This window comes from Rattus norvegicus, chromosome 5, assembly GCF_021556685.1.
Source record: "Rattus norvegicus strain SHRSP/BbbUtx chromosome 5, alternate assembly SHRSP_T2T, whole genome shotgun sequence".
Lineage (NCBI taxonomy): Eukaryota > Metazoa > Chordata > Mammalia > Rodentia > Muridae > Rattus > Rattus norvegicus.
In genome coordinates this window covers 151,117,767-151,145,765 of record NC_141538.1, presented here as the reverse complement: position 1 = coordinate 151,145,765, position 27,999 = coordinate 151,117,767, and the positions used below count along the sequence as shown (strand labels likewise).

Sequence of the window (27,999 nt, the reverse complement as noted above, 5' to 3'; positions counted from 1 at the left end):
AGCCCGCGGGCCGGCCGCCGCCGCCAGGTTGTGCCTGAGACTGTCAGATAAAGCGGCGGGCCGGCGGGAGGGGAGGCGGTGAGCACGGCCCGGGCCGGACATGGCGGCGCTCTACGCCTGCACCAAGTGCCACCAGCGCTTCCCCTTCGAGGCGCTGTCTCAGGGGCAGCAGCTGTGCAAGGTGCGCGGGCTGGGGCGGCGGCCGGGAGCTGGGGATGCTCCGGGCGCGGCTCGGAACTCTGGGTCCTGCGAGGACGACTGCCGGGGTCCCCTCGGGCAGGGTGTGGCCGGCTCATTAGGCGGAGGAGCTGTGCCGGGCCTGCTGAGGACTGCAGGGCACGTGGGGGAACCCCGGACCGAGTCCAGGCCCTGGCAGCCGGCGTGTCCTGGTGCTTAGCAACGGCGGGGGTTTCTTCTCCGACCCGGTGAGGTCGCGGGAGGGGACGGCGAGTCTCCTGTTTGTCCCCGACTGGCGCCCGGGAAGATCCCCTTGGACCATCTTCTCTCCTGCCGTGGTCGCCTTGGGTGTAGAATGAGGGCCCAGATATTCCCCTGTCCTGGCTGAGATTGAACCCTGGAGTCAGGTGCTACCTGTGAGGAGTGTCTCGAACTCGGACACTTGATGGGCACTTTTCCGCCAATCTCAAAGTTAGAGGTGGCAAGGCTGTATTAGGGAAAATGAAAAAAGCACCCCAACATAGACTTGGAACACACGAATAGGATGACTTTAGCATCTAGTTGGTAGCCTTCTGCCTCTCCCTAAGCATTTTTTAACCCCTGAAATGCCAACGTTTTTCTTTATTCCTTCGTCCTACCCTGTCTACGAGTGAATAGAGAGCAACAGTTAAGTCGCCAAGCTCGTGCGAAGTTGCCGTTGACAAATCCTCAGATGTTTCAGATTCAGAGTGTGTGTGTCCGTTGTGTGTAGCTCACCAAAAACAAAAAGAAAAAACCACAAAACAGATGCCTATATCTTTGCTTCAGCCACTGGGTTTAGTGAATCTGAAAGAGTTCGAGGCCCATCTTTGGACATAAAACTATGATCTAAAATTTTTTTGTTGTTTGTTTTCGAGGCAGGGTCTCATAACTTGTAGCTCTGAATGTCCTAGAACTCTTAAGAGATCTGACTGCAGGGTTGGGGATTTAGCTCAGTGGTAGAGCGCTTGCCTAGCAAGCGCAAGGCCCTGGGTTCGGTCCCCAGCTCTGAAAAAAAGAACCAAAAAAAAAAAAAAAAAAAAAAAGAGATCTGACTGCCTCTGTCTCCCAAATGCAGGAATTAAAGTTGTGTATGACTGCTCGGCCTAAGACTGGATGATTTTTTTTTTTTAAAGGAAGTTCTATAAACAAAACGGCTTTAATCTTCTGCCTTCGTTTCACAAGTAATCCTTCTTGGTATCCCGCAATGGCAAGACGAATCAGCACTGGGCTCTAGAGCTGGATTCCAGAGGTCTAACCACCAAATCTAGAGCTTACTCATGATATATTTGTTTTAAATTTATAATTAGTTCATACAGATTCCTATTCCCACATCAACAGCAGGGAGGGGATACAGGTATTACAAAGGAGGGACTAAGGTCTAGAGAGTTAAATGACTCGCTCAGGCCTCTTGCTAGCAACGGTTCTTAACCCAGGTCTGTGCTCCTTACTGTTTCAAACCATCTCTCATTTCAGGAATGCCGGATCGCTCACCCTGTTGTGAAGTGTATCTACTGCAGGACTGAGTACCAGCAGGAAAGGTAGAGTTCCGCTTGACCGGCAAAGACTTTTTTTTTTCTTGCTGTTTTGTTTATCGTTGTCTTTTGTTTTTGAGATGGTAGTCCAGGCTAGCTTTCAGTTTGAGACCCTCTTTAACCTCCTTAGGGCTGGGATTCAAAGTGTGAGCTATCACATCTGCCTTGAGAAGTGTAAACAGCTCTGGGTGTGGTGGGTCACTTCTTTAATACCAGCAGTCCTGGCGGCTAGAGGGATGGCTAAGTGCTTAAGTGAACTGCTCCTCCAGAGGACCAGAGTTCCATCGAGGTACTCTTTTTTTTTTTTTTTTTTTTTTTTTGGAGCTGGGGACCAAACCCAAGGCCTTGTGCTTGCTAGGCAAGCGCTCTACCACTGAGCTAAATCCCCAACCCCCCATCGAGGTACTCTTCTCAGATTTCTTGTAACTTCAGTTCCAGGGGATTCCCACTCCTCTGGTCTCCATGGACACCTACAGGGCACACATTTTTAAAAATAGTAACATTAAAAAGAAAATATGCCAGGCATGGTGACACAGGTCTATAATCCTGGTACTAAGGAGGCAGAGGCGGGAAGATTCTTGAGTTCTTGTCAACACAGCCAGCTTCAGGACAGCCAGGGCTATAATAAAGAGACCTTGTCTCTCTTACAAAGTTTTACACAAAAATATCAGTGCTCATTTAATTGTAGACTGGGGAGGCAATGTAGTTTCAGAGTGGAAGTTCAAGGCCCACTAGGTTCACATTATACAGTGAAATCATGTCTTATTAAAAACAAAAATGGGGGTTGGGGATTTGGCTCAGTGGTAGAGCACTTGCCTAGCAAGCGCAAGGCCCTGGGTTCGGTCCCCAGCTCTGGAAAAAAAAAAAAAAAACCAAAAATGTAGTCAGGAGGTATTGATGTATGTTTTTATCCCTAGCCCTTAGAAGAGATAAACCTCTGAGTTTGAGGCCAGCCTGGTCTACATAGTGAGTTCCAGGATAGCCAGGACTACACATACACACACACACACAAACTTTTCTCAAAAAAAATAAATGTAAATAGATTAATTTTTTTCTCTTAAAGCTTCTGCTTGTATTTCATGTATATATATGTAGCATCCCTTTTCTCGTTGGATGCTGTCTTGCTATGTAGACTAGATAGTGTGTTTTTAGGTTTTATTTATGTTGTTAAGTGTGTTTGTGAGCTCAGTTGCTTAGAGGCATCAGAAGCCTGGATAAAGGTGGCAGTGAGTCATGCGATGTGGGTGCTGACACTGAACTCTGGTCTCTGGAAAAATAGCAAGTGTTCTTTTTTTTTTCACAATTTTTAAAAAAGAAATCTTTTAAAAATCTCTATGTAAGTACACTGTCGCTGTCTTCAGACACACCAGAAGAGGGTACCAGATCTCATCACAGATGGTTGCGAGCCACCATATGGTTGCTGGGATTTGAACTCAGGACCTCTGGAAGAGCAGTCAGTGCTCTTAACCACTGAGCCATCTCTCCATCATGTAGGAAGTGGTCTGAACCATAGCATATCTCCAATCCTTGGATGGTCTCAAGCTCAAGAGATCCATCTGCCTCTGCCTCCGTAGTGCTGTGATCAAAGGCATTCACCATTACCTGAGGCAAGCAGATATGTAGTCAATTCATTATGTACAAATTACGTGGTTTCTTGTATATTAATGGGTATATAGTATAAACGTTATTCCTATCTGTGACCCATTGCTTGCTTAGATTTTTATCTTATTAGTGCAGTTTTCTGCCGCTTTGAAAAAGAAGTGGTGGGGTTGGGGACTTAGCTCAGTGGTAGAGCACTTGCCTAGTAAGCGCAAGGCCCTGGGTTCGGTCCCCAGCTCCGAAAAAAAGAAAAAAGGAAAAAAAAAAAAGAAAAAGAAAAAGAAGTAGTGAGCTCAGCATGGTGGTACAGGTCTGTAATCCCAGGGACTGATGAGACCTGTCTCAGCTAAACCAATGATTGAGGATCTAAAAAGTAATTGACAAGTGACTTTAAACATTTAACCAGGCTGACAGAATAGAGTGAGAGAAGGGGGTTCTCTCTCTCTCTCTCTCTCTCTCTCTCTCACATACACACACACACACACTCACACTCACCAGCAGCCCTTTAATTGTAGCACTGGAGAAGCAAGCCTGGTGTTTGTAGTGAGCTACAGGCTGACTACTAAAGTGTAGAGTAAGATAATGTGGTCAGTCTGGAGTTCATGCTGCAGACACACACCTTATTCCTCACCTTTGATTTCTCAGGTATCATCTGAAGCCAAGAGAATTAACTTCTGGTATTTCATTTCATATTGTGAGGGCCTTGTCTATACATAGTAGTTTTATTTAGGGATACTTAAAGATGTTATAGTTAAAGCTGGGCATGGTGGTCTCACATCTAGTCCTAGCATTCAGGGGCAGCAACAGGAGGTTAAAGCCATTCATTCTCAACTACAGAAGTGAATTTGAGGCCAGCATGGGCCACATGAGTAAAGTTCTCAACATGGGGGTCAGGGATAGGACGTGGTACATTATTTGAAGCAATCGATTCTCTATTTAAACTGAGTTGTCAGTATCAGTTTACCAAATGTTCAGACTCTATGTCAGCTGTCCCTAGAACCTAAGCAGTGACAAATCCTTTGGACTTAGAGGAATATGTTTTCAGATGTTCTAAGGAAAGTCTTGTGTTTCATTTTTTCTTTAACAGCAAAACCAATACAATATGCAAGAAGTGTGCTCAGAATGTACAGTTATATGGAACGGTAAGTAGGGTTTCTGTGAACTAAATCCTAACAGGAATGAGTTTTTAGATCTTTTAGAATTTAACCTTCCGGGGCTGAAGGAATGGTTCAGTGGTGAGAATACTTCTTGTTCCCAGAGGACCTGGGTTCAGTTCCCAGCACCCATGTGGTGGTTCACAGCCATCTGTAACTCCATTTCTCGGGGTCCTGAAACCCCCTTCTAACACCTGCAGGCAGTGTGCACATGTGATGCCCACCCAGACACACAGACGCCCGTACATATGAAATAGAAGAGTTTAAAACCACACACACGGGTTGGGGATTTAGCTCAATGGTAGAGCGCTTGCCTAGCAAGCGGAAGGCCCTGGGTTCGGTCCCCAGCTCCGAAAAAAAGAAAAAAGAAAACACACACACACACACACCCCTTCATTTCCCATTTTTCCTTCCTCTTTCTCCTCCCTTCTTTCCTGCCCTCCTTCCTGAATATTTGTTGACACAGCATGCCTGTGAATGTCAGAAGTAAGCTTCTGCAGTTCTCTTTCACCTTTGCGAGTTCTGGACTTTGGCAAGCGCCTTTGCACACTGAGTCATCTCTTCGGCTTGTTTTGGGGGTGCTTTGTTTTGTTTGGAGTCAGGGTCTCACTAGGTGAGACTGGGTGTCCTGAAACTTACTCTGTAGACTAGGCTGGCCTCAGACTCAGAAGCCCACCTATGTGTGTGTCCTGAGTGCTGTGAATTAAAGGCGTCCATCGCCGTGCTTGGCCTGTGTCTGCTTTTGTTTGGAGATAGAGGTTCATGTAGCCCAGGCTGGCCTCATACTCAGCTGTGTTCTACTGGACTTTTTGTTGAAGTTTCATCATGGATTCTAGTGGGTTATGGTTATTTTATTTATTTAAAATTCAATACTCCTATGGAAGGTGTTTTTTTTTTTTTTTTTTTTTTTTTTTTTTTTTTTTGGTTGTTGTTGTTTTGGTGCTAAAAATTGGGCTTCATTTGAGTAGTACAGGGCAAATGCCTGATGTTGGGAACACATGTCTACCATGTGACATGAACTACAGAGTGGGGTTATCGCAGTAAAAATGATATACTTACGTGACCTTTGTTTCCCTCTAAGCCTAAGCCCTGTCAGTATTGTAACATAATTGCTGCATTTATTGGGGATAAATGCCAGCGCTGCACGAATTCCGAGAAGAAGTATGGGCCCCCGTACTCCTGTGAACAGTGCAAGCAGCAGTGTGCGTTCGACAGGAAGGACGATCGAAAGAAGGTAAAGTGCTGCGCTGCCCTCCTCCCCTTCCTCCTCTCTGGGAATTAAGTTGGGCTCAAATCAGGTGGACATACTTTTGAGATCCTTTCCTGCTTCTGTTACCAACCTTGAAGAGTCAAGGCTTTGTTTCTTCATTTATCCAATCTGGACTATTGTAACATTTCTTTAAATAAATTTTTGTTACCTTGTTTTATTGTGTGTGTATGAGAGGGATGCTTGCTGCAGTATGTGCACATTTGCATGTGAAGGGGTGGGCTCTCTCCCTCCACCTTGTGGGTCCCAGGGGTGAAACTCATGTGACCAGGCTTGGTGGCCAGGGCCTTACCCACTGAGCCATCTCACTAGCCCCCATTTTCTTTCTTTCTTTCTTTTTTTTTTTTTTCTTTTCTTTTTTTCGGAGCTGGGGACTGAACCCAGGGCCTTGCGCTTGCTAGGGAAGCGCTCTACCACTGAGCCAAATCCCCAACTCCCCCCTTTTTCTTTAAAACAAAAAAAAAAGTTTGTTTGCTTTTTTAGAATTATTTGTGCATGTTTGGCCTGCATGTATATGTGTGTACTTTCATGTGTGCTGTGTGCTTGTGCTGGAGAAGGTCAGGAGAGGGCAGCAGATCTTGGGTTGGGTGTGGTTGTAAGTCACCATGTGTGTGCTGGGAATTGAACCAGGGTTCTCTACAAGAGCAAGACATACTCTTAACAGCTGAGCCATCTCTCCATCTGATCTCCCATTTCGCTTTATCTGACAGCCTCTTTGTATCTGTGGTAACTTTACTGTAAAGACCAGGCTGGCCTTGAGTTTCAGGATTAAAAGTTGGGCCATCATGCCCTGTCTATTTTTCCCTTTAAAATTACATTTTGTGTATTTGCTCTTGTGTTCATGTGTGTCTGTGCCCTTGTAGCACAGCCATGCCTGTGGGGTGTGGAGGACGGCTTGCAAGAGTTGCTTCTCCTGCTAGGTGGTTCCCAGGTTGGCAGCAGGTGCTTTATCCATTGAGCTGTCTTGCTGGCCTCTAACATTTCTTGTTTGTTTTGTTTTGTTAAGACGGGGTTTCTCTGTGTAGCCCTGGCTGTCCCAGAACTAGATTTGTAGACCATGCTGGCCTCAAGCTCAAAAGAGATCTGCCTGTCTCTGTCTTCCAAGTGCTGGGACTAACAGCGTGCACCTCCACGACTGCCTTCCCCTAGGAATTGAAGTGAGGGCCTGTGAGGTCACTCATTGGATAAAGGCTCTTTCTGCCAGGCCTAATGACCTGAACATCTCCAGAGGACACATGGTGGAAGCTAAGCTGTCCTTTAGATTCCACATGCACAGTGAGCAATGTCCCACATAAGCGGTAGTTGGGAGAAGTCTGTGTAAGTCTAAAGATGAGCGCTTACAGCATGAGTGAGGTAACAGCAGTGCTGTTACTGCAGAGCTCCAGGGTTTCTCCGTGTGCAAGTTAAAGCTCACAGGATGACACCAGAGAGAATGTGTACATGGAGGGGTAGTTTAGAGTTGGTCATACTATGTTCTCTGCTTCCATTTCTACTTGGGCAAAGCCAACCTCTTCCATGCCTGCTGGGTTTCTCCAGTGCTCTGTTTCCTCCTGTATTCTCTCACCTCTGACACTGCTGACCGCCTTTCAGCCCTCAGGCACCCCAGTTGCCTTTCAACCCTCTCCCCTCCCCCCTTTCCTTCCCTCTGACTTGGTGCTGGCGATTCTTCACTTTATGCAGCCTTTTCCAGAGACCTTTAATCTGTGTCTTTGGTCCTAATATAAGAGGAAGATACCTCTTTATAGAGGCCTTGTTTAGGGGGCAAGAGGAGGTGAGACACGAGGTCTTCTCAGGTAGCCTAGAATGGCCCTGAACTCTTGTGTAGCTGAGGAAGATTTGAACTCCTGATCCTCTGGCCTCTTTCTCCCTAAGTGCTAGACTATAGTGGAGCACCCAGCACATGCCATAGACATAGACGTCTTTAATTCCCTTGGTCACAACTCACATCACCCTTTGTTGCATACATAATTATGCAACATTGTAAAACATTATCTTTTTACCCATGTTTCTCACCCCTTTAGGCTGTCTACTCCTTCTCTATCTTTTTCCCTCGTGAAGTTCTAGTGGCCTGGCCAGGGAAAGGAGGTGGAAGGGAAATACTGAGGAGTGAAGAATGCGATCGAACTGGAACTGTCCATGCTAGAGGCTCCTGGGCTTTTAAGGCTTGCTCTTGCTAACCAAATTTATTAATTTACAGTTGTGGGGCGTAACTTTCATTGATGAAAATATTCCTGCCAGCCAGCAGGACACCCTCCTCAAACAAGATACAGGAAAAGCTGTGCTAGTAGTGACCGAGAGGCACCTTCGGTGGTGGTGCCTGGACTGGAGAGGTGGCTCAGTGGTTCAGAGCACTGGTTGTTCTTCCAGAGGACCCAGGTTTGATTCCTAGTATTCACCTGGCAGTTCACAACTCTATCTCTAGACTCAGGGGACCCAGCGCCCTCTCTGGCTCTGAGTGCACAGCACACAAGTGGTAAGCGGGCATCCAGGCAGGCAAAACACCCATACACATAGGATAGAAATCGAGGGGAAAGAGCATTCTGTTCATCTCCAGGGCTAGGAGAGTGCTGGGACTGTCTTGTTTCTGGAACCAGCTGATGATCTCATTATGTGTCCATTTCTCTATCTTTGTTGATGGAATAACAACTATAGCAGACAAACAGGGTGACTGACTGAGGTACTTACAGAAAATAGCTTTTTTGTTTTGTTTAAGACAGGCTCTCACTGTGTAGCCCCCGGATGGCCTAGAACTCTGTTCTGGCTGGCCTTGAACTCACAGCTTGAACTTACAGATGCCTGCTTCTGTTGGCTGAAGGCTGGTGTTGCAGTCGAGCCACCATACTTGGCTTTTGTTTGTTTTGAGATAAAAGTTCATATAAGGCAGCTATCCTTGATGCACTGTGTGGTAAGATTCGCCTGGACTCCTAGTCCTCTTGCCTGAGTCTTCTGAGTGCTGGGATTATGAGCATGGATCACTATACTGAGATAAATATTTTAATTCAAATTTTAATTTTTATTTAAAAATATTTTATATTAGGCTAGGCAGTGGTGGTGCACACCTTTAATCCCAGCACTCAGGAGGCAGAGGCTGGTGAATCTCTGAGTTTGAGGCCAGCCTGATGAATTCCAGGACAACCAGGGCCACACAGAGAAACCCTATCTCAGAAAAATCAAACAGGAAATTTAAATTAAAATATAATTACCCACTTTTCACCTTTCAGCCTCTCCTATATTCTCTCCTCCCTGTCAGGTTCCAGGCCCTCTTTCTCTTAGTTATTGTTAGATAAATACTTACAGACACATAAATACATAACTGCATCCTGCACAGCCCACACAGCGGCTCACAGCTGTCTGTAGTGGGATCCGATGCCCCCTTCTGGTGTGTCTGAGACAGCCACAGTGTGCTCACATACATAAATAAATATTTAAAAAAACCAAACCTAGAACATAACTGAATAAATGAAACTCAGTAAGTGATCTCTAATTTTTATTCATATTGCTAATTTTAGTATTGTTAATATCTTAATTTGTCTGTTGTCAAATTTATTAAATTCTTACATTATTATTCCTACTCTTTTTTTTTTTAAAGTTATTTATTTTTTGTATGTAGTACATTGACACTGTCTTCAGACACACCAGAAGAATGCATCAGATCCCCATTACAGATGGTTGTGAGCCACCATGTGGTTGCTGGGAATTGAACTCAGGACCTCTGGAAGGGCAGTCAGTGCTCTTAACCACGAGCCATCTCTCCAGCCCTATTATTCCTACTCTTAAGGGTTTGGCTTTTTTTTCCCTTGAGACAATGTTTCTTTGTGTAGCCCTGTTTGTCCTAGACTCCCTTTGTACACCTGGCTGGCCTCCAGCTCCATGCCTAGCCTAAGAGTTTGGCTTTTTCTTTTTTGTTTTCTTTTTTGTTTGTTTGTTTTGTTTTTTTTGACACAGAATCTTAACTCAGTGTCCTGTCTTGGAACTCATTCTAACACTGAACTGAGCTGCCACCAGTGTATTGGACTTTATTTTCTTTTTCTTTTTCTTTTTTAAAGCAGAGTTAGAGTTTAATAAGAAAAGGTGCTGTGGGCTGGAGAGAAGAGCTCAGGCTCCTCTTCCAGAGGACCCGGCTGGATTGAATACCCAGCACCCACATGACAGCATTTAACCACCTGTAACTCTAGCCCCACTTCTGACCTCCAAAGGCACCAGGTACGCCTATGGTACGCAGACCTTTCTGCAGACAAAACACCTGTATACATAAAATAAGATAAATCGAAAATGTTTTTATTTTAAAGGTTTTGGCCTAGATATGGTGGTACATGTCTTTAATCCTAGGACATAGGCAAACAATACGGATGGATCTCCTTGGACTACTTAGGCTCTGAGTTCCTGGAGAGCCAAGAATACTTGATGTGGCCTATCTCAATAAAAATGTTTCTCTGTGTGGCCGTGGCTGTCCTGGAACTCACTCTGTAGACCGTGCTGGCCTTGAACTCAAAGATCTACCTACTTGTGTCTCCTGAGTGCTGGGACTAACGGTGTGCAGCATAAATCAGTTTCTGTGTGTGGTCCCATACTAAGTGGCTTCTGCACATTGTCCCTGAGTCCTCTGTGGCTGGCCCTAGGCTCACAGGCTGGAGCATAATGCCTTGGTTCTAGCTGCACGTGCGCAGTCTAGTCTTCGTGCTCTCGGTCTCAGCGCTGACCTCACCCCTCTTCACTTTGTCTCCTCTCCAGGTGGATGGGAAGCTCCTGTGCTGGCTGTGCACACTGTCGTACAAGCGCGTCCTTCAGAAGACCAGAGAGCAGAGGAAGCACCTGAGCAGCTCTTCTCGAGGCAGCCATCAGGAGAAGGAGCAGTACAGCCGCCTGAGTGGTGGCAGTCATTACAACAGGTAACCCCAGACGCTGGCAGGGCAAGTGCCATGTTTCCACAGGTAGTTGGAGAGGGTGCTGTCTGATAGAAACTTTCCTGTTGTTACCACCTTTGGGAAGTCCCTTGCTTGCCACACTTCATAGTTCCTGTGTCTCCCAGGGCCAAGGCGGTTTCTGTATCATGTCTGTAAGGCCTGTGGGACGTCTGGTTATTGTACATAAGCTCTAGGGGACTCGACTTTGTTTCCTGTCTAGAGAGAATATTTGAAATACGTATTTTGACAAACAGTTGGTAGACATTCTATAATTTCTCAGAGTAGGGGCTAGTCAAAAATGCCCCTTCCTTGTTGGCTGAAGCCTCCTTTTAGAGTATGTACAGTGATGTTGGGGCTATAGGTTTGATCCTGTCCCTAGCACGTTTTCTCATGGCAGTGAGGAAGAGAACAGTGTTACCTCATGGGGTTGTTGTGAAGGCAAATTATGTAGCACATGAATAGCAGTTTGTTTTCTAATGACAGGAGTCAATGGGTTTTAGCTGGTTTTTGTTATTACTGTCATTATGGGTTTGTTTGTTCTCTAGGCATTATTAAGTACTCTCCTGGGCCAGGGACTCTTCTGGGAATACAGAGATGAATAAAAGCCATGCCGCTCTCAATAGTATGCCGTCTGGTAGAGAAGACAGACTTGTAATCAAATCATTGCAGTCTAATGCAATGGGCACTATTGTAAAAACTTGTCAAGATTCAAGGAAGAAAGGCAGTTCTAATTAACTGCCTAGGAAGTCTGGAAGGCTGGCTTGGAGAAGAGCCTGCTTTAACTAGCCCCAGATGGATTGGTCTTGTCAGATGACGATGGGCTAGGGTCATCCTCTGAGAGCGAGTAGTGCTTGCAGAGGACCAGAGGGCATGAGACCACACAGATCCCTTGAGAGTGTCAGACCATTGGAGTTGCTGGAAACGAGGAGGAGGAAAGGGGTTGCAAGGCTTGTCAGTGAGTGGCTAGTGGGCAGCCACTGATGGGCCCGTTCCAGGGAAGCACCCAGCCTGCGTTGGCAGGAATTAAGAAACTAGTAGAGAAGGCACTGAAAGAATAGCTATGTAGCTCACTGGAGTGTTGGTCTGATGTTCTCAAGGCTTGGGTGTATGCCTCTTCCCAATGGGGCTGCTCTTTTGTGTAAGAATAGGTAAGCGTAGAAACGTTACAGGAAGATCGTCTGAGGCTGGAGGTGACAGTGCACACCTGTAACTGAGCTCTTGAGGTGGAAGTGACGGACCCTGAGTTTAAGGCCGGCAGGGAGTTGTAAGGCAGTATGAGCTACATGAGACCCTGCCTCACCCTCACATGCTCTACCTTCTCCTACCCTTCTCTCAGCTCCACACATACAGAGCACCATCCTGAGGGCGCCTTGTGACAGTAAGAAGGGACTTAGGAGTGAAGCTTCTAAGAAACTTGGATGTGCGGTTCATTCCATGCCCTTAGTTCTCAGGGTTCTCATGTGAATGAACACATAGATCATAACTTAAGAGAAACCAGGAAGGGGAGGAAGGAGTTCAGTTTTTTAAATGCTTTGTTTGAAGTTCTAGAAGAATTGATTAAAGCTGATTCTGGAACTGAGAAGATTGAGACATGAGTTGGTACATTCACTAAGAGCCCAGCAGTGGCAGTGCACACCTTTAACCCCAGCACCAGGCAGCAGAGGCAGGTCTCCCTCCCAGGTCTACACAGGGAGTTCCAGGACAGCCAGGGCTACACAGAGAAGTTCCATGCACAACTGAAGAGCAGAGACTGAGGACAGAAGTAAGAAGCATTCAATATTCAATAATCAGGAAGCTGCCATCCCCAAAGTAGGATGTCTGAGTGGCGAAGAGTTCCAGGAAGGATAGAGCGAGCGCTCACTGCGATCTCACATTGGTGAGAGGTCAGGTGAGAGGCGAGCCAGGAAGGCGGCTAGCAGTTGAGAGCACTTCCAGACGGCCTGGCTTTATTTCCTAGCCCCAGGGTGGCTCCCAACCATCTTAACTCCAGTTCCAAGGGATCAGATGCATGTCTTCTGGCCTCTGAGGATGATGTACTGTGCACATCTACATGCATACAAAATACTCACACACATAAGATTATTATTTTTAAAAAGGTATGGCATTGGGACACCCGTCAATGGAAAAGGGTTTCATGCAAGTGACAGGCTTCCAGCTTTGGGCCAATTTTTGGGTGACCTTACTAGAGTTAAAACTGATTTTACTGTGGGATGAAGGTCCATATTGGATTCAGAAGGGATATGGCCAGGCAGACCAGGAGCTGAACTCTGCCTGCTCGGTTTCTCATTACAGCTTTGCTGCTGGAGATCATTGGGTAGCTCAGGGGACCTTGATGAAGTCTTCTTCAAGGCCGCGAGAATAACTTGTCTGTGTTTCCCAGAGCTAGGAGATGGAAGATGTATGCAATACAGGAAACAAAGACTTTGTAAACTGGGAGACAGACTCTGTCTCTTACTGTACTGTCTGTCACAGGTCTGTTTTATAGTAAGCGATTATATCAGAATGGTTCTGACCCTGTGGAAACTGGATCTAAGTACACTGAAGGCAAGCACTGAGCCTGTGAACCACCTTGGTAGATTTTACTAATTAAATAATGAGCTGTTGCACAGGAGAAGTTGTTCGTGCATTTGACAGACGTGCATTTGACAGACTTCCCTCGGAGTATGTTATTAATCTTTGATTTCTAATGTGTGTCTCTCTCTTTTTGCCATCAAAAGCCAGAAAACACTTTCTACATCTTCAATTCAAAATGAAATCCCAAAGAAAAAATCCAAGTTTGAGTCAATCACAACTAACGGAGACAGGTGAGCCAGTCGCAATACGAGTGCACACACTTGGAATCCATACACAGTTCTTGACTACACAGAGTGTACCGTGGAGCTAGCCAGGCTCCCAAGTGGACCAGTTATGAGTGCTGTGCTGGTCACTTATAGTTAATCGATAAGCTGTTTATCAATTGAGTATAAGAACCTAGTTGGCATATTGACTCATGCTTGTAATCTCAGAATTTGGGAGGCCGAGGCAGTTGGGTGTTCTTGAGTTCAAGGCTGATGTAAATAGGTAGTTCCAGCCACCTTGGACCACAGTTTGAGACCCTGTCTCAAAAAACAGAAGCAAGAGACATTTGTGTGTAATGGCATACTCCTTTAATCCAGCACTTGGAAGGCAGAGGCAGATAGATCTCTGTAAGTTCAGGGCCAGCCAGGACTACATAGTGAGACAGTGTTCAAGATAGAACCAGTAACTGTAGTCAAATTCTTCAGTCCACTAAGAAGGTCCAAGAAGTTAGGCACTGAATGTCCCGTGTGACCTCTGCCTGCAGCCTCCTCTGGAAGGAGTTGGTGTAGAGACAGAGCAGAGGCAGAGGTGGGATGAAGGCAGGACTGCATGTCTCTCAGGATATCCCATGCTTCCTTGGAGCCTTCCTCTGCAGATGCTGGGGCAGGCGAGAATGCGATACAGTTCAGTATTGTTTCATTTTGGCCTGCCTAAATGCATATTTTCATTCTTCGCTGTCCTCGCTCCTGCTCAGCGATGCTTCCTCTCATGAGCTGCTTTGTCTTATACCCAGAGCCCGTCTGCATTGGTGCAGTGGGTTGCTTCCCAACAGAGTCTTGGAGCCATCCATTTTCCTGCTCCTCCAGGCCCAGGCATCCTGAAGTGAGACCACCTGACATTTCCCTAAAGGCCTTGGAGTCTTCTTCATTCTGAAAACTGACATTCACAGCTCTCCCTCCCAGCCAGTGTGGTTGTGGGAGCAGCCAGCAGAGGGGCTTTCTAGGACTGGCTGTTGCTTTCTCTCACACAGTGTGAGGTGTCTGGAGGCTACTCTTCCTCGTTGCATATTATATTTACTTGATTTCAGATCCTACCAAGGTAGTCTCTGTTGACACTAGTTTAGTTGGTTTTCAACTCTTTGAATGTTCTGGAAATACTTACCTTTTCAGATTGCATATGAGAAGGAACCATGCAGACCAACTTTCTGGTCTCTTCTCCTGTTCTTTTGAGCAGTTAGTCTTGCTATTCTGAAGAAAACAGATGTGTCTATCATCTTTGATCTTGTTAAAAAAGCTTCAATGAACAAACTATTTAAAGCCCTAAGAAAGCAGGCCACTAAAGCCCACCTGTGCTTTCAAATCCGTCACTGGGATCTGCTTAGCAGCAGGCTGTGAATGGTTCAGGAGAGCGTTTGTAAGCTGCACGTGAGCTGGTTCAGCCCTTACAGCTTTGCCTCCTCCCAGCTTATTTGCTCTTGGGGTATCAGTGCTAATCTGGCTGTGCCTGGGATGCACCAAGTTGAAACCGCAGGCTGGCTGTGCACCCATGAGTAAGGATGGCTTTTCTAGTCCTCGCCTTAGCTACGTGGTCCTTATTATGTCCACCAGAGAAGACAGGGAAAGGTCATTTTCCTAAACTGTTTTTGTTGTATGTAACAGTAAGCTGCTCTGCTGCTAGGCGGTATCTCTAGCCTCATACTAATTTTAAAGTTAGTTATTGCCAGGTATGGTGGCACAGGCCTTTAATCCCAGCACTCAGAATGCAGAGGCAGGTGGATCACTTGAGTTTGAGGCCAACTGTCTACAAAGAGAGTTCCATCATAGCCAGGGCTGTTATACAGAGAAACCCTCAAATCGTTGTTGTTGTTGTTGTTGTTGTTGTTGTTATTATTATTATTATTATCACCCCCCTCAAATTTATTTTATTGGTGCGTGTATGTAAGATTAGAGATAAGCATTTTACTGTGCAATTTGGCTCTGCTGGAATGTAGCCTAGGCTGACCTCAAACTTGAAGTCACCATCATCCTGCCCCAGCCCACTGACCACAGTGTATGCCACCATGCTTAGCATATATTTTGAAATTCAGGTAATTTCTTTCTGCTGCCACACAAATGTTCATTTATTTATTTATTTATTTTTTAATAAAGATTTATTTATTTATTATATATGAGTACACTGTAGTTGTCTTCAGACACACCTGAAGAGGGCATCGGATCTCTTTACAGGTGGTTGTGAGCCACCATGTGGTTGCTGGGAATTGAACTCAGGACCTCTGGAAGAGCAGTCGGTGCTCTTAACCGCTGAGCCATCTCTCCAGCCCACAAATGTTCATTTATAAAAACATTCCTTTTGGGGTTGGAGATTTAGCTCAGTGGTAGAGCGCTTGCCTAGCAAGCGCAAGGCCCTGGGTTCGGTCCTCAGCTCCAAAAAAAAGAAAAAAAAAACATTCCTTTTGAATGTTCACACATTATTAGTGCTTCTAATAATCTAGTCTACTTACTTGCATTTTCTTTAAAATATTGATAATACAGCATAAAGTATATTTTGCTATCCTTTTTACTTTTTGTGGGGTTTGCCCTGGTCTTTTACTTCACTTTGGAAAACAAGCATTCAGACACTGGGCTTGTAGTGCACCCCTATAATCCCAGAACTCAGGAGATAGAAGCAGGAGAAGCAAGAGTTCAAGGTTGGGGGGTTGGGGATTTAGCTCAGTGGTAGAGCACTTGCCTAGCAAGCGCAAGGCCCTGGGTTCGGTCCCCAGCTCTGAAAAAAAGAAAAAAAAAGAAAAAAAAAAAAAGAGTTCAAGGTTGGAGTTGGAGAGATGGCTCAGCGGTTAAGAGTACTGACTGCTCTTCCAGAGGTCCTGAGTTCAATTCCCAGCAACCACATGGTGGCTCACAACCATCTGTAATGGGATCTGATGCCCTCTTCTGGTGTGTCTGAAGACAGCTACAGTGTATTCACTGTTATTTTTATTTTATTTTATTTTTTGGTTCTTTTTTTCGGATCTGGGGACCGAACCCAGGGCCTTGCACTTCCTAGGCAAGCGCTCTACCACTGAGCTAAATCCCCAACCCCTTAATTATTGATTATTTTTAAAAATAAATCTTTAAAAAAAGAGTTCAAGATCATCCTTAGCTATGGAGGGAGGTCAGGTCAGCCTGCAGTGCATGAGGCACTATTTCAGAAAACAAAAGAAACATTTCTACAATATTTTGATATTTTTTAATATTCAAATGATATTTTATTTATAAGCATGGAGTGATTTAAGAATCTGCATGTCATCCTTGGGCAGGGGTTATGTTATTTTTTTATTCAAAATGTAGTGTTTGTGTTGTGAAGCAAGCACTTCATAAACTGTGCTTGCGTTTCTGCCTGTATGCAGGTGCAGGCTGCTCTCATTCTCTGTGTAGTGGAGGACGACTTTCACTTCCTGTCCCATCTCTACCTCCTGAGTTCTGGAATTGCAAGTGTGGGCCACTCTGCCAGTTTAGAGAGTACTAGTGCTCCAACCCAGGGCAGTAGTCTGTCAGCCTGGGCGCATGCTCTCCCTGAGCGTCCTCGTGTACTTAGGAGTGTAAGGCCTTTAGTTTTAGTCGCCAGGACTTTTTTTAATTTATGATTTTACTCTAACTTATTCTTTGTGTCTTCCTTGTGTTGCTTCGTGTCAGTTCTATATTGGTCTTTTGCTGTCACATTCTCTCATTTAATATGGAGGCATGTTTGATTCTCTTTCTCATTTGAGACAGGGTCTTACGGTATAGACCTGGCTATCCTGAACTTTCTATTAACATGATAAGCAAGTATTACACTTGATTTCAGCCAAGAGGCCAAGAAGCAGTTGTGAAACTTCCTGTGGGGACCTAGGCTGGCTTGGACTGAGGCTCTGCCTGCCTCCGTCTCCGCCTTATGGGTGTAGGGTCAGTGATGTGCACCGCCGTGCGAGCGTCGTCTCTTACCATTGTTCTTTAGCTTTCCATCTGGTGGGCAGAACTGTTAGCTTAGCTTTGTCTGACCTCTGGTGTCTTAAGTCTATTTGGTTTTGGTAACCTACAAAATTCACAGTTCCTTCTCAGTATTTTCTAACTTGCTGGTTAACATTGGGACAGACCGTGAGTGTGAGGCACGTGAGGTAGATGGTATTCCTTCCCTGAGGAAATACGTCAGTCACTCTTCAGTCTCCACGCTCACTGCTCCCTCTGTCCAGGGGCCAAGGCAGCAGCTGGCAGCAGCCAGGTACCTAGTTTGTCATCTGCAAAGGATATTTTAAATTTCATTTTACTCTCTGCCCTGGAGCTGTGTACAGTATTGGGGTTCCTAATGGCTTTCGAAGATGGCCTCAGGACCAGTGTGTTGTGTTACTGCAAACCTGTTATGATTTCACTCAAGAAAGATAGTTGTCCTGAGAGTGGGTCTTGTAACATAGCACAGGCTGGTCTTGAATTTGTAGTTTGCTTGCCTTAGCCTCTTAGCATAGAACTTATCTTGTATTAAAAGCTTTCAGAAAAGGCAGGAAGTCCTGGAGAAGCAGTAGGCTCTCTGTATGTGGAGGTATTTGGAGAGACTAGCTTTCTGTCTTGCTAACTAGTGGTTGCTTTTCATTTCTATTAGGCTCTAAAGTCTGAGGGATCAGGCCCTAACACAGGACAGACCGCACTGGTTTTACCTAGAGTTGATTGGTGCATGAGTAACTTCTGTGACCGGTTCTGAAGCTCAGTGGTAGAGCATTTGCCTCTCATGCATGAAGCCCTAGGTCCGTCCTCAGCACTGCCAGCAGCAGCAACAACACAAGTAATCTAAGAAGGGGGTTGGAGCTTTGGAGACAATGAAAAGTTACACTAGGACAGCCGTACTCTGTGCCTTTGGTTGCTATAGTTACGAGTCTAAATAGACATTGTTGGGTTGAGGGAAGATGTATACTGGTGGGTATGGAAATAGATACAAGGAAACGTCTGGCTCTGAACTTGGAGGAGCCTGATGGATCTTTATCCTGAGAGCTGGTTTTACTGTTCTTCATTGGCTCTTGCTCTCCTGCATCAGTTAGGAGAACATCATCCTAGTCTTCCTCCGATGCGCTGTCCCAGGTGCTTCGTGTGGACAGGAGGGAGGATAAGCTGTTATCAGCTGTTGGTGTCTTCCAGTCCAGGCTGGGGAGTGTTTGACTTGGTAACTAGGCGAAGTCTGTGCAGTGGAAAGGCTGGCTGTTTAGAGTTTCTTCCTGTGTACAAAAATGCTGGGCTGGAGAGATGGCTCTGTGGTTAAGACCACTTGACTGTTCTTCCAGAGGTCCTGAGTTCAATTCCCAGCAACCATCTGTAATGGGATCTGATGTCCTCTTCTGGTGTGTCTGAAGACAGCTACAGTGTACTTATATATAATAAATAAATCCTTTTTTGGGGGCTAGAGGGATGGCTCAGTGGTTAAGAGCACCGACTGCTCTTCCAGAGGTCCTGAGTTCAGTTCCCAGCAACCACATGGTGGCTCACAACCATCTGTAACAAAATGTGATTCCCTCTTCCGGTGTGTCTGAAGAAAGTGACAGGGTACTTATATATAATAAATAAATAAATCTAAAAAATAAATAAATAAATAAATAAATCCTTTTTTTAAAAAAAAGCTTAAAAAAGAGAGAGAGATGCTGCACATGAGCTGCCATGCGAGGTTCGGGGACGAGCACATGTAGAGGAGCTATGAGTTGTCGCTCTGTTGACAAAGGGTTAGGACCAGTGTCCAGGTTTGTGTATTGCTTTAAAGATTGTTCAGAGAAGTAAACCCAGAGAGACTTCTCTCAGAATTCCCTGGGTCAGGACAGGAAGTGACCTTTTGGCAATGGTTCCTATTTTATCAGAGGAACCTCTGGCACTATTGAAAGGTTTGGATTCTCACCCAGAAAACTTCCTGTTGTGGACTCAGGAAAGATTCTGCATATATAGTTTCAGGGTCTTATAGATTCCCTGACGGGAGAAATGAGGAGGGTCTGCTAAAAGGACAGGGAAGTCACCAGGACTTGGCAGAGTGGAGAGTGTGGGAAGCATATGGTGGGACTGAGTTTGCCACCTTTGTCCCTTTCTCTGAGCATCACAGAATTCTTTTGTTGTTGTTTGAGACAAGGCCTCTCGTACCTTAGCTCAGGCTGTTCTAAAATTCACTGTGTAGCCCAGGCTGGCCTCAGACTGGAGTTCCTCAGCATGCTGAATATTGAAGTTGCTGGCCACCACTGCAGCAGAGAAACTAGTCTCCTTCCTGTGCAGTGGGAACTGCTTCCAGGGTGAGGGCCAAATTTTTTTTAGGAACTGAATCTCCTCACAGGACATTAGACCTGAGGATGTGGGAAATTGTCTGATCACAAATGGGACTGTGTGAGCAGCAGTGCATTGGAAATATGTTCCGGGCTTGAAGCAGTTCCCTTGGCTTTGAGATCCGTGTTTCTTTTGGTCCCACGTGTGGGAGGTTATGGGTTGTGGTTTGCATTGGCATCATTTCTGATGACCACCTTTCCTGTGCAGTTCAAGTCCAGCAGACTCTGGCGAGTGTGATGGGGCTGCAGGAGTGCGCTTGATGGCTGGAATGGAGATCTATTGTTACTGAAGCCCCTGAGTTCACCATCAAGTGACCTAGAGTTGAGGACCGGAAGTGCATCCTTAAGTAGAGAAAAGGTTTTACATTCACTTAGTGAAACTTCCCTCTCCCTCTTCTATCCAGCTTTTCCCCAGACCTGGCTCTGGATTCGCCAGGCACTGACCATTTTGTCATCATTGCCCAGCTGAAGGAAGAGGTGGCCACTCTGAAGAAGATGCTGCATCAGAAGGATCAAATGATCCTAGAGAAAGAGAAGAAGGTACAGTCACTAACCCTTCCGTGACAGAGGCCTACAGAGTAAGACCTGTGGAATGTGGTGTGATGCTTACTTTCTGTTGGGTACTTGCCATTGGTGGCTGAAAAGAGAGCCTATGGTCAGTTTGGGATTCCCTGAGAAGGGAGTGCCTGTTTGCCAAGGTGACCGACCCTTGGGATGGCATTATGTTGTTCAGTCTACTTCAGCCCAGGAGTCCAGAAAGCTGATTTTTCTCAGCATTTCCATAGCTTTCCCACTTCTCAAACAGGACATTAGTTAACAAAGCTAACAGGCACAGTGTACAAAAACCAGGTCAGCCTGAGGGTCCAGCTCAGCCACAAAGTGCTTATACGACACTGGAGTTCAGTCTCTAGCAGGAAGGGTGTGTGTGTGTGTGTGTGTGTGTGTGTGTGTGTAGGTGTGTAGGTGTGTAGGTGTGTAGGAGGGGCTGGGTTATTGGGGATTAGAAGTTAGGAAGCTATGCAGAAGATGATGAGTTCTAGACCAACCTGGACTCTTTCTTAGAAAAAAGGCAAAGAGGGGGGAGTATGCTGAGGAGCGCCAGAACTTCGGGGAGTGTGACATAACATGGTGTCCCAGTAGAAAGGTTTCTTCCCTCTGGCTAAAAGAACCTGATAACCATGGCTTACTTTGCCCTGTACCAAGAAGGCTTAGTGACTCCTTAGAATTTTTTTAGCCCTGGCTGTCCTAGAACTGGCTCTGTAGACTGGCCTTGAACTCACGAGATCTACCTCTGCCTCCAGAGCAGGCGCACCTGGCTTAGAGTTATTTAAGTGCGTGAATGTTTGCCTTTGTGCATGTATGCACGCATACATGTGTGCGTGTGTGTGTGTGTGTGTGTGTGTGTGTGTGTGTGTAGCACAAGTATGTTGGGTGTCCTTGGAAGTCAAGTGAGGGCATTGGAGCCCTTGAATTTGGAGTTACAGGTGCTTGTGAGCCACCCTTGTAGGTCATGGGATCTAAACTGGATCCACTCCAAGAGCAGCTAGTGTTCTTAACCACTGAGCGGACTCTCCAGCCCTGTTGTTGCTTTTAGAGACAGGATCTTGATGTGTCCTGACTGGCCTGGAACTTGCTCTGTAGACCAGGGTAACCTCCAACTTATGGCAAAACTCCTGCCTCTACTTCCCAAGTGTTAGGATTCCAAGAGCACATCTGGCTCCTTTGTGCTTTTCTAGTAGCGTTTCATTATGATAGTTGCCCTATCTGCTGGCCTGCCATAAATACTGAGTGCCTTACGTCTTCAGTATGGATGTTCTGTTTCACTTCAGTGGGGTGGAGACATCATAGTGTGCTTGTGGAGGCAGAGAATATAACCATAGAAAGTACTTTCTCCTCTGAGGTATGAGTCCAGAGGATTGGGCTCAGCTTGGTGGCAAGCACTTTTTCTCATTGAGCCTACTCACTGGCGTTTGTTTGTTTGTTTGTTTGTTTGTTTGTTTGTTTGTTTGAGACAGGGTTTCTCTGTGTAGCCCTGTCCTGGAACTCACTCTGTAGACCAGGCTAGTCTTGAACTCAAGGATCTGTTTGCCTCTGCCTCCCAAACACTGGGATTAAAGGCCTGTGCCACCATATCTGGCTGTGTTGTGTTTTGTTTTAAAGGAGGAAGAGTTTATTTTTACTTCTAGTTGGAGGGGATTGTTTGTGGCAGGAAAGACAGGAGACGAAGGCAGGGGGGCAGGGGCATGAGGCTGAGCACAGTGCACTCGGTTCTAGTTTACTTACTTTACGTGTATGGCGTTCTGTCTGTATGTATGTCTGTACGCCATGTGCACGCAGTGCCCAAGAGCCAGAAGGCATCGGATCATCTGAAACTGTAGTCACAGATGGTCGTGAGCCACCATATGAAGGCTGACACTCTAACCTAGAGCCTCTTCAAAAGCAACAAGGGCTTTTAACCACTGGGTTGATTGTCTCTCTAGCCCCTGTTTTTGGATTTAAAATTTATTATATTTTTATTTATTCTGTGTATATATGTGTGTGTTCAGGCTGGCTAGGTAGGTGTGCATAACATGTGGTGGTCAGAGGACAACTTGTGGGAGTCATCCCTCTTCTGCTATGTGGATTCTGGGGATCAAACCTAGGTCGTTGGGTTTGGTGGCAAGCCTCTTGCCAGCCTCTTACCTCTAATCCACCTCTCTGACCTGTGTTCTGTTTTCTGAGACAGAGTCTTGCAGTACAGTCCTCACTTCCTGGAACTTGCCATGTAGTCCAGGCTATCTTCCAACTGTGGTAGTTCTTCTGCTTTTGCCTCCCAAATGCTAGGATTGTAGGTATATGCTAGGCCTACATATAGCCCAGGCTAGACTTGAATTCATATGCAGCTCAGGGTGACTTTGAACTTCTGATTTTCTATTTCTCTAGTTCTGGGGTTACAGGCATGTGCTACCATTCCTGGTTTAAATTTTATAGAAGTTTCTGTGTTTTCCTGCACTTTTCAGAGAGTCCTAGAGATTGAACTAAGGCCTTGTGCATGTTAGGCAAGCACTTAACCACCTCACCTCACTCCCCAGTTCCCAGTACCTGCCTTTTTCTACTCTGCTGTGTGACTGACAGATGACAGGCACCCATGTTTCTTAGACCAGCATGGCCCAGGGGCACTTCTGTCAGCAGGGCCCAGCCGAGCACTTGCTTCTTCCTTGCAGAACCGAAGTGTTGAAAAGAGCAAGCCAAATAGCGCTTGTATCCCATAGCTTTCAAGACCAAGGTCACATTGCCCAGTTAGGGCACCATTTCTGCTGCATCACGCCTTCCTGCCTTTAGCCCCATCTACTGCCACTATGGAGTCATCAGCCACTGAAACAGCAGTGCTCGCTGGCATATCTCTGTGACTTTGTCCATGCTGGTCCCTACTGAGATGCCCTTCTCTCCTGTTTCCATGCCTGTTGCTACCTAGTCTCAACCTAGTTCACAAATCACTGCCTGCCTGCTCTCTGAACGAGCAGTCAGTCTAGAGTTGGAAATCAGTTCAGTGTCAGCCCTGTGGTTAACCTTTTAAACCTCAGGCCATTACAAGATCGGACAGAGTATGAGTTAATTGTTAAAACTAATAGTGCCAGCAAGATGGCTCAACAGATAGAGCTGCTGCCCACCGAAGGCCTGAGTTTGATCTCTAGGATCTACGTGGTAGAAAAAGAGCGAGCGCTGACTTCGTGAGTCTCCCTGGCCTCAGCATGCACACTGCGGCCGGCACAGGCACTCACACATCTAAGCAAATGTGGCTCTCAAATGCTTCCCGTAACAAAATAGGCACTGTAGGTGGCTCAGGTGGCACAGTGCTGGCTTCAAAAGCCTGGCAGCCGGGCCCAGATCTCTGGAACCCAATGGAGAGGTGAAGGAGCGAATCAGTCAGCTCCAAAGTGAGCCTCAGACCTCTGCTTCTGTACTGTATCACTTGTGTGCCCACAAGTTATGTTGTGCACAAGTGACACTACAGACTTACTTATTTATTATATTTAAACACTGCAGCTGTCCTCAGACACCAGAAGAGGGCATCGGATCCCATTACAGATGGCTGTGAACCACCATGTGGTTGCTGGGAATTGAACTCAGGACCTCTGGAAGAGCAGTCAGTGTTCTTAACCACTGAGCCATCTCTCCAGCCAAGGATTTATATTTTAAATTAAGTTATAAATGGCTGTTGAATGAAGTAATAAAGTGAGCTTTTCGGAACTGACAACAGAGATTAGTCTCAAACTCCTCAAACCCAGTCACCTTGCAGTGAGCTTTGGGTTGTTGGCACTGACTAAGACATTGGTGATTTTGTTATCTAAAGTTTTTTTTGCTGTCGTTGTTTTGGGTCTGTGTTTGTTTTGTTTTTGAGACAGTCTCGCTATATAGTCTAGGATGGCCTTGAACTCAAGGTAGCCTTCCTGCCCCCGCCTCTTGAGTACTTAGGTTAGTACCACCTTGAGCAGCTGAAATGCTCGCTCAGTGTGGGGAGGTGGTATGGAGCAGTAGCATAGAAGAGTGTGGTGCCTTCCTTCCCACGGTTCTCTATCTCACTGCTTACTGACCTGGCACAGGGAAGAACAGAAGAACTTGGAAGGCTGAGGCAGGAGAATTCTTGACCCTAGGATTTTAAAGATAGCCTGGGTAATAAACCACCCCTCCTCCCCACAAAAGGGAGGAATTGAAGGGAAGGAAGAGGAAAGGAGAAATGTGGTAAGTGCAGGACTTTGTGAGCCTTCAGCAGAGCCTTAAGGAAAAGGGACGCTGTGTGGCTTTGATGCAGCCTGGATATGCAGGAGGGCCCTGGGTTCCGGTGAATTGCAAGACAGATGTTTATTTCATCAGAAACAGATATTTGCCATTGTCAGAGCGCTCTTTGTAGCCACTCTGATGTTTTCTTCAGATTACAGAGCTGAAGGCGGATTTTCAGTACCAGGAGTCTCAGACACGGGCCAAAATGAACCAAATGGAGAAAACCCACAAGGAGGTCACAGAGCAGCTGCAGGTGAGCGGGTGGTGACGAGCTGTGCTCGATCGTGCTTGATGACCATGCCTAGATTTCTTTTTCTCCCAAGTACAGATGCACAAACCCCCTTTAGACAGCTTTCATTGAGTTGGGTGTGTTTTCATTTTTCCCCTCAAGATCTGGAATTAACAAATGTGATTTTTTTTTTCTTTGTCTTTTTTCTTTTTTTTGGAGCTGGGGACCGAACCCAGGGCCTTGCGCTCGCTAGGCAAGTGCCCTACCACTGAGCTAAATCCCCAACCCCACAGATGTGATTTTTTTATTTCTTTGATACAGCAGATGTGAGTCCAGGTGTCTACATTATAGATCTGCTTATCCCATTCACTCAGGCTTTGCGGTTGGCTTGTTGCTGTCTTGGTCAGGGTTTCTATTCCAGAACCAAAAAACATCGTGACCAAGAAGCAAGTTGGGGAGGAAAGGCTTTATTCAGCTTACACTTCCACATTGCTGTTCATCACCAAAGGAAGTCAGGACTGGAACTAAAGCAGGTCAGGAGGCAGGAACTGGCAGAAGCCATAGAGGGATGTTACTTACTGGCAGGAATAGAAACCCTGACTAAGACAGTTGCGTACAGCATCTTTCTGTAACAGTAGTCCAGAGAGACTAAGGCTCACAGCGCACCTCTCCCTGTTCTTTTGTACTTAACTAGATGTCAAGTCCCAGAATCTCCTGTTGACTACTTCCTGCCTCTCAGGTTCCCCCTTTACACCTACAGACAGCTAGCCAGCCAGCTTGCCTTCTTTTCTTTCCTTCCTTCTCTCCCTCCCTCCCTCCTTCTTCCTTCCTTCCTTCCTTCCTTTCTTTCTTTGAGACAGTTTCTCTGTGTAGCTTTGGCTGTCCTAAAACATGCTCTGTAGACCAGGCTGGCCTTGAACTCAGAGATCCATCTGCCTCTGCCTCTGCCTCCCAAGTGCTGGGATTAAAGGCATGTGCTGCCACCACCCAGCTTGTGTTGTTCTAGAACTGTCCTGGCTGTCCTAGAACTCTAGACCACTTTACTTTCAAACTCAAGATCTACCTGCCTGCCTCCCAAATGCTGGGATTGCAGGTGTGCTTCCATTGTTATATTACTCATTACATTTACTCTGCATTAAACCATATACTCTCCTGTGGAAACTGATCATGTGCTGACTTTTTATTTTTATTATTTTTAGGCCAAAAACCGAGAGCTTCTGAAACAGGCAGCTGCCTTGTCTAAGAGCAAGAAGTCCGAGAAGTCAGGCACCATAACGTCGCCATGAAGACAGCAAGAAGACTCCCAGCACCGACAGCCAGTGCTCCTTCCTGGGTCAGGGTTGGTCCGAGACCTGGCTCTGGGATCTCTGGGGATTGTGCTTTCCCACAAATCTCTGTCTTCTTACCTTACCCTCTTCGTTGGGGTGTAGTGGCTGAATGGAAACACCTGGTCTGTGCCCTGTTATGGCTGCATGCTGAGCGGGTAGGGTTCCAGACCTGCTCTTCCTTCCTCCCTTCCTCCTCCCGCTCCCATGCTCCTCCCTCTCTCTATTTTAGTGCTCTGTTTTCCATAGTGGTCACTGCTCAGCGTCATGGGCAGAGTGTCTGTCCAACATCACACCTGCCACCCACGAGCAAGTCTATTGTCAGCTCTGTCGTCAGCTGTATGTCACTGCCACCCCCAACCTCGGAGCTGCCACCTTGAGACTGTGCAGCGAGGGAGGCTTTTTCTCACCAATAAACCTTTTCTTCAGGGTGTACTCTTGGGTTTCCAGGTATATTATGTACGGCCTTTGTACTATGTATACACAGAGCTTTATTTATTTTTTAAAAAGGAAACCTTTTCTTGATAAAGGGATGATGGTAGCCTAGTTAGTTCTTGTAAAAGTGATGCCTCTTTGAAAAAAGAAAAAAATCTCCAGTCCCATTTGCTAGCTTTTAGTAGAAGACTCCAATCTTTTCTTCCTCATTACCTTAGAGTCTTGATGCTAAGTTAACTGTTGGAGGCTAAGTGTGGACTAAGTGCCTTTGGAGGATCCCATGGAAGAGTGTGTGAGGAGAGGCTTAAGGGAGGTTGCTTGCCAAGTTTGGCCAGTCTGTCTTTAAGTGGGGCAGAAAGACGGTTGTCCAGGTTGTACTGGGCACTTCCTTCTCTGCCTGCCCCTCCTCCTCTTTCTACATGATTTTAAATTCCCACACTGCCACTTCTTTTTAAAAACGTTCCTGTTTCTTGCTCTATCAGCTGTCATACCAGGTTGTTATCAAAACATGGGGGTTTGTTTTTTCTTTTTTAACATAAGTAGATTCATGTGGGTTAAGCTTTGAGCTACTTGCGTGTTTCTGAGGGTTGGCATGAATTGCCTGGGTGCAGGCTGTATGATGGGGAGAACCTCACTGTACCTTCCTTTCTCTCCACCTCATCCTGTGCGCTCTCTGTTCTTAATGGGAATGCTCAGAAAACACGCTGCCGTGCCCTTCTCCCTGTCTGACCCAGCAGGAGTGGGAAGGAGCTGCACTCCTCTATCTTTGTGAGAGGAGCTAGAGACGTAGTGTGCGCTGGGACACAGCACAGCCTGCAGTGCTGGAGCTGGGGCCGACGGTGAAGGCAGGGATGTTGGGGCAGTCGGGTCACTGTTTACTTGCTCTGTAGTTTGGGATTGCATTCTCCAGAGACGCATGCGCCTCGGTGAGCAGAGGTCAAGACCTGAGTGGCTCCTCCTGACAGGAGATTCCAAGGACCCGGCCTGTGCCACTGGGGTGGGGAATGCTACTCCCCTTCTAAGCAGGGAAAACTGACATGCTGAATCATTTTGTAACTGTGAGTGAGAAACTTTCAGGTGAAGATGAACTAGCATACAGTATTGTTCAGGTGCGTTTGCATTGGCTCTGGGGAAAGACGGTAGAAAAAGAACAACAGTCTTGGTTTTTAATGAAAAGGAAGACTGAGGAATCGCGGGTTTGCTGTGTGACAATACACAAAGGCTTACTTAGTTTTATACTAAACTTTTTTTAAGGTCTTAGCATTTAATATTCAGCAAACCCACACATTTTCTAAACCACCATGAGCTCCTGAAAGATGGAGGAAACCTCAGTCTTGAAATGTTGATTTTTTTTTTTTAAATCATGACAGCATTTTACCATGTAATTGAGTAACTTTTGGTAACACCTTCCATTTCTTTGTATGTTTGTAATAATGGACATTTTAAAACATAGGAATGTTTGGTTTGTACAGACTTTGACAAATGTGTGTTAATAAAAATTCATATTGACTCAGATGAA

The 27,999-nt window shown here is 46.0% G+C and overlaps 1 protein-coding gene and 1 pseudogene across 3 annotated transcripts; one reads left to right on the top strand and one right to left on the bottom strand.

Annotated features, from left to right (window-relative positions):
• On the top strand, positions 1-27,995 carry Fam76a (family with sequence similarity 76, member A). 3 transcript variants are annotated; one of them, NM_001108686.1, is given in 9 exon segments: positions 1-181; positions 1,672-1,736; positions 4,417-4,471; positions 5,565-5,717; positions 10,482-10,639; positions 13,372-13,458; positions 20,135-20,270; positions 24,643-24,744; positions 25,920-27,991. In NM_001108686.1, coding segments are annotated over 9 exon segments (924 nt in total). In that variant the 5' UTR covers positions 1-100; the 3' UTR covers positions 26,007-27,991.
• Positions 16,683-16,781, bottom strand: LOC148006085 (U6 spliceosomal RNA; annotated as a pseudogene).
• Positions 27,996-27,999: the final 4 nt, after the last annotated feature.

Coding starts and splice junctions, on each gene's coding strand:
- Fam76a (XM_087550086.1), top strand. CDS start 101: ATGGCGGCGCTCTACGCCTGCACCAAGTGCCACCAGCGCTTCCCCTTC. Junction 4,472..5,564: donor ATGTACAGTTATATGGAACG/GTAAGTAGGGTT, acceptor TTTCCCTCTAAG/CCTAAGCCCTGTCAGTATTG. Junction 24,745..25,919: donor AGGTCACAGAGCAGCTGCAG/GTGAGCGGGTGG, acceptor TATTATTTTTAG/GCCAAAAACCGAGAGCTTCT.